Source organism: Sitophilus oryzae, unplaced genomic scaffold (genome assembly GCF_002938485.1).
Source record: "Sitophilus oryzae breed Bouriz unplaced genomic scaffold, Soryzae_2.0 scaffold_60_pilon_pilon, whole genome shotgun sequence".
Classification (NCBI taxonomy): domain Eukaryota; kingdom Metazoa; phylum Arthropoda; class Insecta; order Coleoptera; family Curculionidae; genus Sitophilus; species Sitophilus oryzae.
The window spans coordinates 508,862-526,705 of record NW_022147207.1 but is presented as its reverse complement, the minus strand read 5'-3'; the positions used below and the strand labels follow the sequence as shown (position 1 = coordinate 526,705).

The following is a 17,844-nucleotide window of genomic DNA, read 5'->3' as shown; positions in this document are numbered from 1 at the left end:
AGGCTTGAATTCTTTCCCCATTTAATCGACTCTCTATCTCCAGTAGTTTCCGAGATACCCATAGAGAATATCGTAGGAAACTCACCCTGTATATGTAGATAATAAAAGGATTACATGCATGATTCCCCATTCACAGCCAAACAATACTCCAAATGATTGTGAAATTCAAGCCTCACAATACAAAACTGTTAAGGGAGGGGGAGACTCTTATCATTCCACAAAGGTGACGTTTTCAGTCCATCTAAATTTTTGTGTTTAATATGCCCATAAAGACGGTTTTTGAGTATGCTCCACAGGAAAAATCGTTCGGCGAAAGATCCTGTGTTCTTTTTCTACTGTATCCCCAATAAACGGGAGTAAATGTTTTTCTTTTCTTCGACATGAAGAATATTCAAGTTATTGTTGTTTTCTTCCTGTTCAATTATTTTTATCTTCACACTTCCATGTGCTTAATACCTTGGTGCCTTTAGTTTCAAACCTTTGGTATATTCTTTAAACTGTTGATTTATTCGGTATAGGCTTTCTAGAGACTGAGCTGCAAACATCAAAGACAGCGGGAATACTATTTCCAGCGAAATGTTTAACTATCGTAACTTTTTCAGTTGCATAATTCATAATTATTTTGTACAAAATTACTCTGTTTGGTACCTTCAAATTTTTCTAAACAAAATGTGACATCGAACTTGACAAAAAAATTATAAATTTTACTAATTTCAAGGTTAGGTTAGGTTCCAAACGAAACGAAATTCTCCGCAAAAGTACAACTTTAACGCCTTTTCAAAAAAGTCTAATACAACTTTTGTATAAAATTATCTGGGGAGATATTATTTGACCTTTTCAAAATTAACATGGGATTTCCTATGTCCCGTGTTCCGATGCACCACACGGTATATGGAAATCCCATACAAATTTTGAACTGTCCAAATATTGGCTTTAATTCGTTGTGTGTAAAAAATTCTAGTTTAAATGCAATGGCTGCAACTACATGCAAGGGATATTTTATTTCAAAATACACCATTGTCAACTGTTTGAAATAACATAACTTTATTCTTTGTAAATATAGATTCACTAGAGACTGCTTTTGTTAAGTTTAAACATTGTTGAAGATTTGTTTAAAAAAAATGTCACTAGTAATACCACTAGAGGTCAAATTATTTCCGGAAATTTTTTCGAGCTCATGAAAATTTAGATTAATTTTCTAATAATATTCATGAGCGAGAAAAAATGTCCGGATTTAATTTGACCTCGTGGTATTCGGTAAGAAAATTCCACACCAAATTGTGTTTGAAAATCAAATAATTAAAACGTATTTTTTATTGCCTGGAAACTTATATGGTGAAATTTTGATAAAATAATTTAATACAAACTAAAAACACGGCATGTCGCTAGTGGTAGGAAAAATAATTTTTAGAGGTTACTAGTTTATTTGGTTGCCTGTGATAGGCATATACAGGGTGTTTCCTAATTAATCTAAAAAATAAAAAATCGTTAGAAAACGAATTAAGGCGGGCTCTTAATAAGTATATTTATTTTTTTCTCGACAACCGTTTGATGAACAAGAAAAACTCAAAAAATCAATTTTGTTGAAAAAGGATGGCCAGTCAAGAAAAAAATATATTTTCTTTAAAAAAGCAGTGGTGTACCATTTATGTTAAGCAAAAAAATCGATTTTTTTTTAATTTTTAACACCCTGTAGATCAGAAAGGAAGTACTTTAGACCTAATGGTTATATAAAAATTGTTTTAAGAACACATGAGGAATCACACCATAATTTTTTTAGACTAATTCGAAAACACCCTGTATATTGTCAACTTGACTGCTGATAAATTAAAAAAATTCCTTTTCAGTGAAAAAAGCCTGATTTTCGCAGGAAAAATTTTGATTTTTATTGAATTTGGGCCTGCGTTTGCAAATACTCGTTTGTTTTTTAATTTTCTATCTATCTAAATTTTAAATATCATAGTCAGAAATAGTTTTATTATTTATTAACTGTAAAAATGGTGTTTTCTTGTTGTGTTGCATCTTGCAGAGAAACTAACAAAACTGCAAAAATGTACGTGTTTCCAAAAGACGATAAGGTATGTATCTTAGATAAAAGAAAAATATATGGTATGTATTCGTTGTTTGATTTTTTTTCGTTCGCTTTAAAATCTATAAATCTCGGTCTATTCATTAGACAGCCAGTCGACTTACGATCATTTACATGAAACTCTGTAAAATAAATAAAAAAATAAATTGTAAAATATATATATTCTTATGTTTTATTAAAGTTACTCTGATATACTAATATATCAGTGTAACTTTAAAAATAAATCCTTTGAGTTCAAATATAAACATAAAAAACATTTACAGCAGAAAAGGCGAAAGCGCTGGGTTAAACGTAGTCTCCACTATAAACACGGAGGGGCGCTTTGACCCAAAATTTTACTATTAAGTTTCATATCTATCTTAATAGTAGATTATTTTCTTTTATCTATGGTATTTTTCGATTTTTGGTGGAATTGATTATTTAGTTACTATGATAACTAAGTGACACCCAAACCCACCCCAAACCTAAAAATTATTTCAGTTTTGAAGCTGTCAAGCGGCACGGCTTAAAAAAATGTTTCGCTTCGGTCATGAAAGCAAAGAAAATACTCGCCAGGAGATTAAGCATTTGACACCCGCGAATACTAGGAAATCGAAGTCAAGCATATGGAAGCAGTTTACAAACTTTCACCTCAGCTTTGTAATTGAAATGTATCAAAATTATCATGTAAACAAATAAAAACCAGACTCTCAAAAAGATATTCTGTCATTATAAATGTCAAAAAATTTCCAGTATAATTATTGGGTACCCACAAGGAAAAAAAATTCACTAAAATTTATCCGTTGCCATGGTGATTTGTCAAAAAAACACGTTTTGATTGGTTAAAAATTACAGGTGTGAAATTTTCACAAGCAGACAAAATATAACAAAAAATACAGCATCTACTGGGATGGATTACATATTTAAACTATTTAAGTTTTAATTTTTATGATGAAACCAAAGAAAATCATAATTGAAATTAAAATAGAACATCATGATTTCTTTAATTATATGTATTTATTTCTATCATTCGGTATTTTCAATTTAGGAAGACACAGACGCAAGGACAACATGATGAGCCAACTGATGATGTTTGGCCTAGTAGCTGCGGGCTTCATAGTAATTCCTCTAGGCTTTCAATTTCTGGCAGTCCTCGGAGGGAAAGCCTTACTATTGGCCAAGTTAGCCCTACTACTCTCATCAATTAACGGTCTAAAGAAGATTGCCACCAGCCATATGAATTACGGATTATATCATGCAGGACATCACGGCGCACCTTGTAAGAGTTATTACGACTGCAAAAGTTTGTCTGATTATGACCATTATTCACTGGAAACCCCGCACTCACAACACGATAGTTCTTATTCACCATATGGGTATTTTGGATTAACAGGTGAAGGTGTAGATTACGATGAAACCACTGATGACGACGACGATGATATACTTTTTTCTGTTGATATTGACACTGATCCTACTGTTGTATCAGGTGGAGTAATATAAAATAATGATAGCACAATAATTTTTATAGAAACACTTTGTAGCATTATATTTGTACCGTATGATCGAGAAAAAACGGCGTCAACGATGGCTATGAAATGAAGATCGCTGTCATTTTATATGCCACTGAAAAAAAGGATCTTTCAGTTGAAATGAATATGACTTTGACCCAAAAGATTGGCGCTGAAAGGGCCAAGAACGACGTTTCTTTGCCCAGAGCATTAACTATCTTTTGATAAGCTTTAAAAAATTACTTTAGAGAATAGAAGAATCTATCTGTCCAAAGTATTTCACTCTTGACCCAAAATTAATATGCAAAGAAGTTCTTGCTACAAGAACAATAGTCTCTTTGATTGATGCAAAAATTCTTGATTGAAAAGGGACATTTCTTGATTAAAGAGACACTTTTCTTAAACCAATAGCGAATACCATTGACTCAACTAAAATTTATTTTGATCTAAGAGAAGTCTATACAACATAATATACAGGCATATTACGAGATATATTATTTTCTGATAAATTTAGGTTTTCCTGGTCTGTAGTAAGTAAAGTGATATTGTTTTCCTCGATCGTAGTTATTTCTGCTTCTTCACTCCTTGGTATTTTTTGGGGTGATTCATCCCTCTACAAATTACAAAAAAATGTTACATTACGATTAATTAAAGTAAAGTAAAGCAAACAAATTATAAGATTTGGTCACGTTTTCAATTTTTTAATACGACTTGAAATTCTAAAATTTTTGTAATTATTTGCATAAAAAATTGATATACCTAGAATTTAGAATTTAGAATGAGTGGGAGGGGGGTTAATCACTTCGACCTTACAGATCCATTGTGTCCCCCTTTCTTGAATCATAACTCATCATACAGTCCCAGGGCTTTGACAAAAGCCAGTATCTGGGACGGTTTTATAGAGGGTAGTTCTCCATCTCCAATATCAGTCGTACCAAAATTCATGGTACGAATGGTTGTCGTCTCGGCGCACTCAGTGATGAGGTGTACTGGTGTTTCACCATCTTCCCCACAGAATCTGCATTCGCCGTTTCTTCTTAGTTTCAATCTACTGAGGTGTTCATTGAGGAGACAGTGTCCTGTTAAAAACCCCGTGACAATCCGAAGATTGTTCTTACTCAGACCCAGGAAGATCTGTGATTTTTCTTGATCATAAGCCCTCAGAAACTTCTTCGAGTGTCTTAAACCATTGCAAGATTTCCATTCCAGGTTGCGGATGGAATCTTCCAAGTTCTTGAGTTCCGCCTTGAGTTGGTTACCACTTGGAAAGCAGAACGGTTCTGGTCCAGTTAGTGGAGTGTTCGCTCCTTTCCTAGCTAGATTATTTGCTTTTCATTGCCTTCTATCCCTTGGTGAGCAGGCACCCAGTGTAGGAGGACTTTGTTTTCTTTGCCTAATTTATTCAGCTTCTCTATGCATTCTTTGACAAATTTCGAATTGATTGATACTGAGTTGATCGCCTTTAACGCTGCTTGACTATAGATAAGATGGCTATTTCTTGTTTCCGATAGTTCCTATCTAAGATAAGTTGTACGCATCTCTCGATAGCGTAGATTTCTGCCTGTAGGATACTAGGGTAAGTGCCCATTGGTTCGTAGTAATTAGCTGTCGGCCCAAACACTCCGATCCCTGTTCCCGTATTGGTTTTGGAAGCATCAGTATACCAAGTTATAGTATGGTCTTTTAACTGCTGGGCAAGCGTTTCGCTCTTCCAATCCTTCTTATTGCTCAATACTACATTGACATGTTTGTCAAAGTTGTACGTTCTTGGCATATCGTTCACTGGGAGTTGCAGGAGTGGTATTTCCTTTTTGAGGGTGTTCCAAGCCCCTGATCTGACAATTCTCCCAGTACTAATTCCGTTAGTGACCATTCTAATCATTGTCGCATTGGCATATCTACCAATGACAATGTGCAGTCGTGTTAGATCTATATCTATTGATATACCTATATTCTTATTCTATCTATAGTCACGCATGCATTATCTAAACAGGTGCATTAGGTAAATGTCTCTTACCTTCAAATATAGCAAATAAATGCTCTAATTTCCATTTTTTATGAAATTCCTTTAAAGGATCCTAAAATTTGTCCATAAAAAATGACAAATGCATGTTAATAACGATCACTAATTTGTTATACGATATGCGTTTAAAAAGCAAATTATGCAAAATTCCAAGTGGAAAATTCCAAGCAAGAAAACCCGTACGTACTATGATGTGCGACCTATGAAATGCGACGTACGACTGATTGTATATACCGTCCTTCGTCATCGTCTTTGCGTGTCGTTATTATTTTTCATCAAAAGAGTATTTAGCTATTGGAAAAATGGCCATGTTTCTTGAATGAAGTACTTCCTAGCGTATTTTTGTTATTATCTTAAAACAAAGTAACTTGCACTTGGTTGAATGAAAATCGATATAAGAGAAATTTTCGAATTTTTCAAGAGAACCAGTTTTCTTGAGTTAAGAGCAAAATATTTTCTTTTACGCTAAAATAAATTCTCTTTTTCAAGAAAATTTTTTTTCAACTTTAGTTCAAGTCTATCTTTTTTATCAGTAATGTAAATTTCTTTGGGAAATGTCATCGATCGTCATTTCCCAGCCAACTGGACGCCATTTTTTTTCGATCATACGGTATTTTCTTTCACTCATAATATAATAATACTTTTCTTGGTAAAGAAAATTTAAGCACATACTCCACGTATCTGATTGATCAATAGTTTTAAGTAAAGACATATTTTAATATACGTAGTATTTAAAAATTTTATATCTACAATCATCTAAAATTTCGTTTATGTTTCAGCTTGATTGCTTTTTACATAACTTAATTTGGGTTGGAGTTTGGGTGTTGAAAAATAAAAAAAACCTTTTACCTTGGGATATAACAAATTTTTGCATAATTTTCTGGACACTTTAGACTTTGTAACTTTGTTAGCTTTATCAGTCAGCGAATAAATTTGTAGGTTAAACAAAAGGGTGTAATAATGACGTTAAAAACATGTCCAGACAAAAGATATTATTTTTTTTTTGGTTAAATTGGATATTTGTTTTAATTATCCATATACACAGGGTGTCCCAGAAATAAGTGCAAATATTTTAATAATTTTTAATTTAGCGTTTTTCAAATAAGTCCAAAATAACGGAGTTATTTTACTTTGAAAATTTCCAAAAAAAAATGATTTTTTGCTAAAATTTTGAGAACCACTGGATCTTTTCTGGATTTTCTTTCTTGTAAATTTAATCTAATACCTATGTTTTCATATTATCAAGAAATTATTTTTTTTTAACTAAAAACTAAAAAAATTTCCAAAAACATTTTCAAAAAATTTCGAATTTTCAAAATTTTTTTTTTCGCGGAAAAAACCTAATAGGCGTGTTTCTGGGGTTGAACTATACTACCAGTTAAAATATTTGCACTTATTTCTGGGACACCCGGTATAGTCTCTAAAATCATAATCTACAGTTTATAATCTTTTTTATCTAGACAGCGTTATACAGGGTGAGTTTTAAATAAGTGTAAATGTTTTCAGGGCTGGCAGAGCTCGACAAAAGAAACATATTTTCTCTTTAGCATTTTTCAGATAAGTCCAAAATAACGAGTTAAGTTTGAAAATTTCCTGTGTTCCTGGCGTCAAAATATACCACCCGTGAAAGTATTTGCACTTATTTAAGACTCGCCTTGTATATCAGAAGCCCATGTTCATAATATGAAGATAGAGGTTGACTTTAAACGAGCTTCCAAGATTATGCCTCAAAAATTTAATAACGTTATGAAAATCTGGCTTAAAAATATGTATGTAAGCACCATTCAAGTTTGAATTTTGATGAAAGATTTATATGAGAATATATTTGAATTTGATTAGTACCGTATAAATCTTCTAACGTTTCAGTTGAAAAGCATTGAAAGCCAAAAGAAATACAGTTAATAACTATAATTAAGGGATTATAGTGTTGCAAGTATGTACGATTTGTTCTAACACAAAAAGTTTTAAACATATTATAAGTAGTAGCTAATTTATGGGAAAAAGTTGTAAAATACAGAAAATAAAATTTAAAATTTACCAGTGAATAAAAATGACAGACTGTCGCTGTGATGTATACAATTTAGCAGCATTGGATACAGTCTATAATACCGTATAATCGAAAAAAAACGGCGTCCAGTTGGCTGGGAAATGACGATAGATGACATTTCCCATATAGATTTACATATAAAATGACAGCGACTTCATTTCATAGCCATCGCTGACGCCGTTTTTTTTTCGATCATACGGTAGATTGTATAAATATTTCTACCTATATTTCATTGAATCCACATGAATACGCTTTGATTAATTCAAGTTTTAATTATGAATATCAAATCGATCTAATAGAAAAAACCAAATGTGTCCACAAAAATTCTTTCAGAGATTACACTTCCTTAAAATTACTTTTAGTTTAAATTGGACGGTTTACTTTTCATTTCCTTTTGGAGACAATGTAATGGAAATAATTGTGTTCTTGGAAGTCCACGAACTGGTAAATTTCCTGCTCATAATTGTGGAATAACGTTTAATTAGTCCCAATCTTGCATTAATTTGGTACCTATTTGCACAGATCTATAAGCATTCTAAAAATAACAAGTTTTTTATGAACATAAAGTAATGTAACGTAAATCTATAAAAGACACTTTTTTACGACTGTAGCTGAAATACTGCATGATTAAAATCAGCTGCAGAGTGACCGTTTGAATGATAATCAATGATAATTTCTCATTTCTATAAGACATTTATAAAAACGTTACTTACAAGCTTTTAAAACATTATTATTTAATACAGAAAAAGTGTTAAGAACTAAAATATAGAAAAAAGGAACAATAAAAGAGTACAAAAAAAATAAAAGAAAAAATTAAGGAAAGAAGGAGAACAAAAGGAAAAAAAATACAAGCATAAAACAAAGAAAATTAAAATGTAACGCCACCCGAAGGTGTTGACAAAATTACTGAGCTTCATCTGGAACTTTTTTTGTTTTTTCTTCTTTTATTTAATTGTTTATTTGTTGTTCCTCTTTCTCTTTCTCTTTTTTTCTCCTTCCTTCTTATTTATTCATTTTTTATATTTCTTTCTGTCGATTTTCTCGCTTTTTTTGGCATGTAATGTCCCCGAGACAGGTTGTATTATCCCTGATTAGCTACATATTTTGTGGGTTCTATATGCCAAGTGAAACATCAAACAAAACTGAGAATAAGTAAGAATGTAACAATAGTACTGTCAACAATAGTACTCTCACTGCCTTGACTTCTTATTTAATGATTTGATTTTAATCTAAACATGACATTTCTGTATAAATGTTGCCACTTGTTGCATAATTTCCTAATTTTAGGGCACTATGATCGACAGTGGCTAGCTGATACTGATAGCCATCCCGATGTACACGAGTATTCAACAAGTGGAATTGGGCATTCTCCATCTCATGCCAGTATATTTCCAAGGCAAGACGATTGATGGAAAATAGAACTTAATGGAATGGAAATACCAAAATGTTACCCATATTGTGTATTATATTAATTTTTTATCTAAGACAATTAAAAGTATATTTTGTTTTTTATTTATTATTTAATTTATAATAATTTATTCTTGATATTTTTACTTTACTTTTAGATTATAACACAAATAGAATATTTATATAAAAATATATGTATATTGTTTCATTTATTTATTAAATTAATAATTATTAAATTATTATATCGTCGTTATAATTCCTTTAAGATTTCTTTCTTTTTTGTTTCAGTAACATTGTAGCATTTAATAAAGTTATATTATATTTCATTCATTAAATAATTTTTTTCGAATTTTTCTTTTTAATTTCTTACTGCTTTATAAACTTTTTTATTTTCCCAATGCACCAATATAAAAAATAGTATCTAAAGAGAAAAACTTGCAACATCGACCATAGATTATTATACTTCAGTTCAATACAACTGAGGTTTAAGTTTTTTATGTTCAAAGTTTCTATTTTAAGACCACCACAAAACATAAGCTGCAATATGGTTCGTTTAAATCGCAAAATTCTGAAGCCGATTTGATCGCAATTTTCAAAGCAGCGTTTGTTGCATGCGCTGTTAGTTGAAAAAAGTATCTGAAATTTTGTTGAATATACATTTTTATATACATAAGTTACTTCCATCAGAATAAATGTTGCATAGGTATTCTATTTATTTAATAAAATTATTAGAACGCTATAAAAATATTTAGAATTCTTTACAGAAATTATTTTTTAAAATTAATTACTTAATGTCCACCTATAAGGAGCCCCGTGGTGGGTCGTTAGAATCCCCTTTTTACGTTTAATGTTTTCGTTAATAAAATAAGATTAAAGTATTAGAAGGATCACTTCATATTTACGCAATACCATTTGCAGTAGAATTAAAATTGTTTTGTGACAACTAAACTTTGTAATTCTAATTTTATTCAAAAGACATAATAAGATTTGATTTAATTTATCATGCTCCATATTTAATACTTTTGTTTACGTTAATTGTTTGGCTAAAAGAATTTGATAAGTTATATAAATTTAGTTAGACAAATAACATTGTAATAAGATTTATTATAAAAATAATGAATAGTGTAAAAAACAGTAGAAAATGACGTCTTGACTGTTCCGAAAAAAAACTATGTTTAAATAATGTATAATAGTTTAGACGGTTTATTTCTCGACTTATTTAGACTTTTTAGCTAAAATCTTGATAATATTTGCATAAACATATCATCTATTTAGAAATCATGATATCTTAATTAACAAATTGCAATACTATAGATTCAGGAGAGTGCCGCTCGAATGGATTAAGTCATATCTTGGCAACATAAGGCAGCTTGTGAGGATTGATACGTCTATGTATGTGGTATATTCTGACAGACGGGTGTTCATTACCAAGTACTGTCAGAGTTTCTATTGTTTTGTTTCTATTGTTTTAAGAAGGAGCGGGTTATGTTTGTGGTTTTAATGATTACTGCTTTTTGAGCAAGTGTGTGAATATGACCTTTTAAATTTAAAATATCGAGGTTTTCTTTAAATTTCCTGTGTGTGAGGCCCGTGCTAGATATAATAAATGGTAGGATTTTAACTTCTTTTGTTGCCATATTCGTTCTATTTCCTGTGTTAGTGGAATATATTTGCTAATTTTTTCTTCATATTTCTTTGTTATATTGTTGTCATTCGGAACACTGATTTCTATTAGATATGTTACTTTCTCTTTTTTTAGTGTTAACGTTATATCAGGTCTATTGCATGTTACTGTCTTGTCAGTATGGATCGTTCTGTCCCAGTAGAGTTTTATAGTGTCGTTTTCAAAGACAGATTGCGGCGTGTATTTGTAATAGGGCTGTTCTTCTTGTATAAATTTATATGTTTTTGCTATTTCTTGATGTATAATACGCGCAACAAAGTCATGCCTTAGAGTGTATTCTGTACCAGTGAGTATTTTACAACCATTTGTAATATGCTCTATTGTTTCACTTTGGAGGTGGCAACGCCTGCAGGTATCCGTTTGTTGGGCCCTATCTTTTATTATGTATTTCCTGTAGTTGCGCGTTGCTATTACTTGATCTTGTATCGCTATAATGAATCCCTCCGTTTCCGGTTGCAGTTGCCCTTTTTGTAGCCATGAATATGACAGTTCTTTATCGATGTCGGGGTTGTTCATAATATGACAGTGTTTTCCATGTAGTTGCTTTTGGGACCATTTGTTTTTCTTTTCCTCTAATGTGAGTATATTTGAAACAGGAATATTTTCTGCGTTAAGATTTAATGGTGTGTAGTTAGCATCCGCTATAGTTACTGCTTGGTGTAATGAGGTATTTTTTTCTTTAAAGTATTTTTTTTCGAATTAATCTGTTTGTTGTGTATTTCGTGAATATCTGTCAGGCCCCTACCTCCTTCTTTTCTTTCAATGGTCAGCCTCTCCTTGCAAGAGTTGGGATGCAGCTGTCGGAATCTAGTTAGCTGAGTTCTTGTCAGAATATTTAAATTTTCCAGATCTGTTTTGGACCATTTAATGATTCCAAATGAATAGGTGAGCAGCGGTATGGCGTAGGTGTTAATCGCTCTAACTGTGTTTTTTGAATTTAGTTCGGTTTTCAGTATTTTACTTAGTCTTTTCCTGTATTGTTCTTTTAGTTGGGTTTTGAGTGCGGTATGGTCAACTTTTCTGTTTTGTAAAATTCCCAAGTATTTGTAATATTCGTTGGGTTGCATGTTGTCTAAGTGTTCATTGTTTAATGTAGATGCCTGCTCTTCGTTTTGCCAATTACCTCTGTTTATGTGTAGTGTTTTACATTTGTTCATCCCAAATTCCATTTTTATGTCGTTTGTGGAATTTTCTAGAATTTTAAGTAGCTCGGTGTGTTCTGTTTTTGTCGCTGTATATAGTTTTATGTCGTCCATGTATAGGAGATGGTTAATTTTATGTCCTACTGATTTTTCGTATTTAATGTTAACGCCATATGCTGTTTCGTTCAAAGTATTGGAGAGTGGGTTAAGGCATATACAAAACCACAGAAGCGTTATTTATTATTATTATTATTAAACGCATAGATCAAAAATTGACATACATGAATAAAATAATAAGTCACGTAAAAGTCTACAAGGGTAGAATACCACTAATATTCAGTAAAGAAAATCACTAACACTATGTAATGAATTTGGTATAAAAAAGTATTTTTCAATAAACCAAGAAATTTTTTGAAAAAATATTCAGTAAAAAATTCATATTCCTAATATAAGTCAGTTACTTGTTGAATGAATATTTCAATATATATGAATTAACATTTTATCTCGCAAGTTCATTATAGTATGTCAATGCTCTACACAAGTAAAGCTGTATGTATTGTTTGTCTTTTTCTTAGCTTTGTGGAAGGGAAAATAAAGATCAATAAGACTTTCCCGTTGATGTTTACTTCCAAGGCTGTACAAATTAGCAAATATTTCCTCTTAATTGATACAAACATATATACATAAAACTACGTATGTTTGTTTATTTACAATTAAAAAACCGACCTAAAAAATGCGGGGTATTGATCTGTAACAATAACATATTTGTTCTGTCATAGCGAGTAAAAGCTAGATTTATTATGTGTTTTAAGATAAGAAATTAAAATAAGAATGCGCGTTCGCACTTCTCCAGATTCAATTAATACAACTACATATTTGTTTAACGATAATTGTTGAAATAGAGCTAAAGATATTTTGTAATAATTTTAATCTTTATTTGCCTTGCCACTACACCGCTACTGTGTATTTTGGAATTTAGCGAAAAAGTTTAAACGGTGTAGTATGAAAGACGTAGTGTAGTGAAAGTGTTTTTCAATGAAGAGGTGAAAAATACGTTTAATTTTTTTTATAAGGTAATTTTTGAACAATGTATTACTCTCTTTTTGATCATATTTTATTGCTTTTTTATAATAACTAGGGTGTACCAGCGTCGAATTAATCATTTGTAATGGTGATGATAAAGCAAAGCAAGAATTTCCATTAACATACAAACTGGATAAAATTTTCTCACATTTATGTCAGCATGAGAAAAAACAATATGGCGATATTATTATATAACTTGGTAATATTTGAGGGGTAGTTTCATCTCGTTGGAATTTGACTGGGAAAAATCCGTTTGCTAAAAAAAAGCTTTTTACGTCAAGCAGTTTAAGCAGAATCGTGGTTAATCAATTTGGCATTACTTTATTTGAACACCCTGTATGATTTTTTAAAAAAATTCAAAATATGTAAAAAAACAAATAAATTATGCTTGTCCAAGCGTTTTCCCGAAAGACTAACCGTTTTTTAAATTACAAATATTGTAATATTTGAGGGGTGTTTTCGCCCTCTTGGAATTTGAGATTAGAGAAACCCCTCCTTATCGAACCTCTACACCCCACAGTCAATCTGTTTGCCAAAAATCAGCTTTAAACGTCAAGCAGTTTAAGCAGAATCGTGATTACTCAATGGTTATATTTTATGAAACACTCTGTATACATTTATAAAAAATCTTAAAATATGTAAAACAACAAAATAAAATATACGTGTTTAAGAGTTTTTCCAAAAAACTCCCCGGTTTTTAAATAAAAAATATTTTAATATATATGAGGGATAGTTTCACCCCCTTAGAATCCGAGCTTCAAAAAATCCCTTCTTATCGAACCTCTACACCCTAAAGTCAATCTGTTTTCAAAAAATCAGCTTTTTACGTCAAGCGCTTTAAGCAGGATCGTGATTAACCAATGACCAGATTTTTTGAAACACCCTGTATACATTTTTAACAAATCTTAAAATATGTAAAAAAATGTTTAAGCGTTTTTTTCTGAAACATGACCGTTTTTTAAATAAAAAATATTGTAATATTTGACTGGTGGTTTCACTCTCTTGGAACTGGAATTTCGAAAATTCCCTTCTTATCGAACTTCTACACCATAGAATCAACCTGTATGCAAAAATTGAGCTTCTTACGTTGAGTGGTTTGAGCAGGATCGTGATTAATCAGTATGTCAGTCACTTAAGGATTTTATATATTAGTATAGATTTAGAATACGTAGTATGGCGACCAAAAGGCTTATTATTGTTGAGCGGCATTAGCGTAACTAGCAATCTATCCTGGGGAGGGCCTGGGGGGGCCTGGGGTTGAACCCAGGGGGGGCCTAGGGCCTTTGTTTTCTTAAAAATGAAAAATAATTAAAAAAAACACATTTTTTGAATAAAACGTTTACATGAATTTCTCTATCAATAAATATCATAGACTTGGTTATCAAACCGTGTTCCCGTAGATTACTTATATACCTACAAATTTCCTAGAAAATAAAAATTAACACATTTTTTGAACACAACAAAATAATATTAACTAAACAAAACTAGAAAACGTCATTTTTACTGCATCACAAGCAAATAAAAATTAATACCTAGCCAATATATATTTCCTTCGGCCACACACCCGCTTTACCCGACCCCTGAGAGCGAGCGGAAAGTACAGCATTTCCAATTAGTACAGAGCATTTCCAATTATGGTGTAGTTTCCCTTACATATTTAGATACTGCCTTTGTAATTGGGTCCACTGTTGTCTACTGTTGGCTATGCGGGCCTAAGTTATCCCTGCTAATTTGTTAATATCATGATCACATCTTGGCCTTTCTGTAGGTCTCTTAATTCCTCGTGAGTACAATGCTGTAATTTTTGTGGTCCATCTGTTGTCCGTCTTTCTTGCCAGCTGTCCTGCCCATTGCCACTTGAGGGATTTAATTCTGTTGATGACATCTATTACCTAGGTCTTTTGTCGTATCCACTCTATTCTTTTACGGTCTTTCTAGGTTATTCCCAGCATATTTCCTTCCTTTGAGCGTTGTGCAACCTACAGTTTCCTTATAATGTCCGTTCTAAGTGTCCAAGTTTCGCATGTATAGGTCATGACTGATGGTAGTACACATTACATATACAGAATGTTTTCTTCTTCTCTCGTTTTCTTCTTATTCTCTAACAGGGTTTTATATAAGCGTGTAAATATTTTCAGGGGTGGTAGATCTTGATAAACGAAATATAATTTTTCTTTACCGTTTCTCAAATAAGTCCAAAATAACCAAGTTATTTTACTTTGCAAATTTGAGAAATACATATTTGTTGCCAACATTTTGAGAACCACGGAATTTTTTCAGTTTTTTTCGTTCTTCTAATTTTCATCTACTACCTATGTTGCATACATTGTATCATAAAAATTTTGAAAAAATACTTTTTTTTCGCGAAAATATTCTTTTGGGCGTGTTCCTGAGCTCGAAATACTTGCGCTTATTAGAAAAATAATGAGTGCATCTGTGGTTTAGAAAAGGAAGCCAAATCTAAGTATATAAGAATTATAGGGATATAAAACACTTAAATCGATGTTTATACATCATATTGTTTTTGAGTAATTATTAGTATACTAGTTAGGGTTGTTTCGTCTGATGAACTTTCTTTTTAGTCATTTATTCTCCCCATAAAATTTTTATGGCTTTAATAAAACGATAACAAGCCGTCTACGATTTCCGTTACGCTTTTCTCTTTATGTATTGTAGTAAATTTTTATAACTTTCATAAATATAAGCGAGTAGTTATGTTAACTTAATTATAGTTAAATAAATAAATCGATTAATAATAAATATAAGATATTCATTCGATATGTGTAAAATATTACATTTATTACTAACTAATATTCTTTCTATACAATTTCCGTGTTATATAAGAACAAAAACTTCATGATTTTTTTATTTTACCTGATTACTCGAGCTGCGTCTAAATGTCGGTTCCTGCAACCTTGATAAGCTGGAATCTTAGATTAAAGGCTGGGGATTGACAGGTCTATTAAATGATTGCCACAAACAATTTTTTTTTGTCCTTCGATTGAGATAGATGTGATCCATGATTCGACGTTCGTAACTGCTCAAACCAGAAATTATATCTAAAAAAATACATTGTAATTTTAATAAATACATTTTTATTCATGTTCAAAAAAATCTGTGATGTTCATTATTTAAAAAAAGAACATTTAACTACATTTGGAAGAAAAGTAAAGTATTTTAAGATAACGTGCTCTTTTAGCTGCCACTGGGTTAAAACTTAAACAGAAACATGTGGCGTCTTACATGAATAAATTTGCCTAACCTACAGAATTTTTTTTTTGTTTAAAATAATCCAGGGTAAGGGTTACTTGACAGTGACAGTTGTCTGTCATTTTAGTTCAAAGGTAAATTGTATTTTTTGTCGTTGTCTGGATGTTTTGGCGATATATACTGCTGTGGTCTTACCTTTTAACGTAAACATTAGTTATCTACAATAATGATTTTTAACATCAAACTTAAATCCTTTATATCATGTTTATTGTATTTATCCTGATTATTTTAGATTATAATTAGATAGAGCATAAGTTAGTTAAACTTATTAGTTAAGTTATTTCATCTACGTTATTTTATACTAATAACTTATGTTAAACTTTTATTATTTTCGAGATTTCATATCACTTACACCTCATGAAATCTTTCATTAAGGGGGGAGGTGTGTATCCCACCGCTGCCACCAATGTTGAGGAATCAAATTGCTACTTTAATTTTAGAGAGTGTTTGTCTCCATTACTTAGTAGTTAGAAGAATCCAAGCTTTTTTTCATTGTTGAACTTCTTAACCAACAGTTCCAAGATGTAGCTCTTAACAAGTATACTCTCTTTACTTTTCGACACGTTGAGGCAGTTCACAGTCGGCAATTCTTATATCTAATTTTACTTTAAAACTAATTGTTAAAGTTTTCCTTATATATAAAATAAAGTATTTAATTTATATATTAAAAAAATCAAATTCTAGCTAGACTATCTTAAAAACCCATATAATGTCTGGTGGTCCGGACGTATATAGAAACTCTAAAACAAATAAGATTAATAAATACCTTCTACATAACAAATATATCGATTTCTTTAAAAGTAAAAAAAATAACTTGTCATTTAAGACAATTTAATTTACAGCCTCTTTTTTTTAAGAGGCCGTAACTCATATACATCTGTATGACGTGACGATAGACAGTTTACTTTGAGAAGATCAACGAATTGCGTATTAAAAGACGTAATAACCTGTGATGAATTGCCAAAGCCTGCGTGGGTTACGCATCTGATAACTAACTTAGCGTTAAAGAAAACAGTTTTAAGGGAAGTAATAAACTTATTCGAAGAAAAATAATCGTAAATAAAGTTTATTACATTGTGTTTCTAATAAAAAATACATAATGCCCTATTCAATTAGTTTGGAAGGAGCTTTATATTGGAGTAGATTTTCAAAGTAAAAGAAGTCTAAAAAAAAAATTCAAAGACTTGTATTACTACTTTTAAATAAATACATAATTCTATAATTCTGAAAGAAAAGTATTAATAATATACAAAGTATTATAAGTTATCGTCTCCTTTTTCTATCTAAAAAATAATGAAACTAAAAATTAGTGCTCTCTAATTCAAGCACAGACAATCCTGATTCATTCTTTGTAATACCATCAGTGAATTTGAAGGAAAATATAATCTTTAGTACACAATACATACACTTGAATACAGATTGAATCTATAAAAGAAAGAATCTATAAAAAAAATCTATAATAAGAAAACATTTGATAGGTGTTATCTCTAAAGCGGGTGTGGGAGCGCTAAAGTCCAGCTAAAAGGATTCTTTTCCTTCTGTTCAATATTTACTTATTTTATCTAGTCCTCAGCTAAAAACTTCTATAGCTGTAGTATACATGTCCGTATAC

The 17,844-nt window shown here is 31.1% G+C and overlaps 2 protein-coding genes across 3 annotated transcripts in view; both read left to right on the top strand.

The window, feature by feature from the left end:
• Nucleotides 1–9,125, top strand: part of LOC115887689 — a 62,289-nt gene extending 53,164 nt beyond the window's left edge. Inside the window, exons 5-6 of the mRNA XM_030907152.1 lie at nt 3,117–3,554; nt 8,934–9,125. Coding sequence (XP_030763012.1) covers nt 3,117–3,554; nt 8,934–9,055 — 560 coding nt within the window. The 3' untranslated portion in view covers nt 9,056–9,125. The remainder of the gene's footprint in view (nt 1–3,116; nt 3,555–8,933) is intronic.
• A 3,649-nt stretch (nt 9,126–12,774) lies between these two features.
• The window catches only part of LOC115887685 (corticotropin-releasing factor-binding protein), a 77,841-nt gene continuing 72,771 nt past the window's right edge, over nt 12,775–17,844 (top strand). The window contains exon 1 of one of the 2 annotated variants that reach the window (XM_030907144.1): nt 12,775–12,952. The gene's annotated coding sequence lies outside the window, so the exon portion shown is untranslated. The remainder of the gene's footprint in view (nt 12,953–17,844) is intronic. The other variant, XM_030907146.1, reaches the window with a different exon arrangement.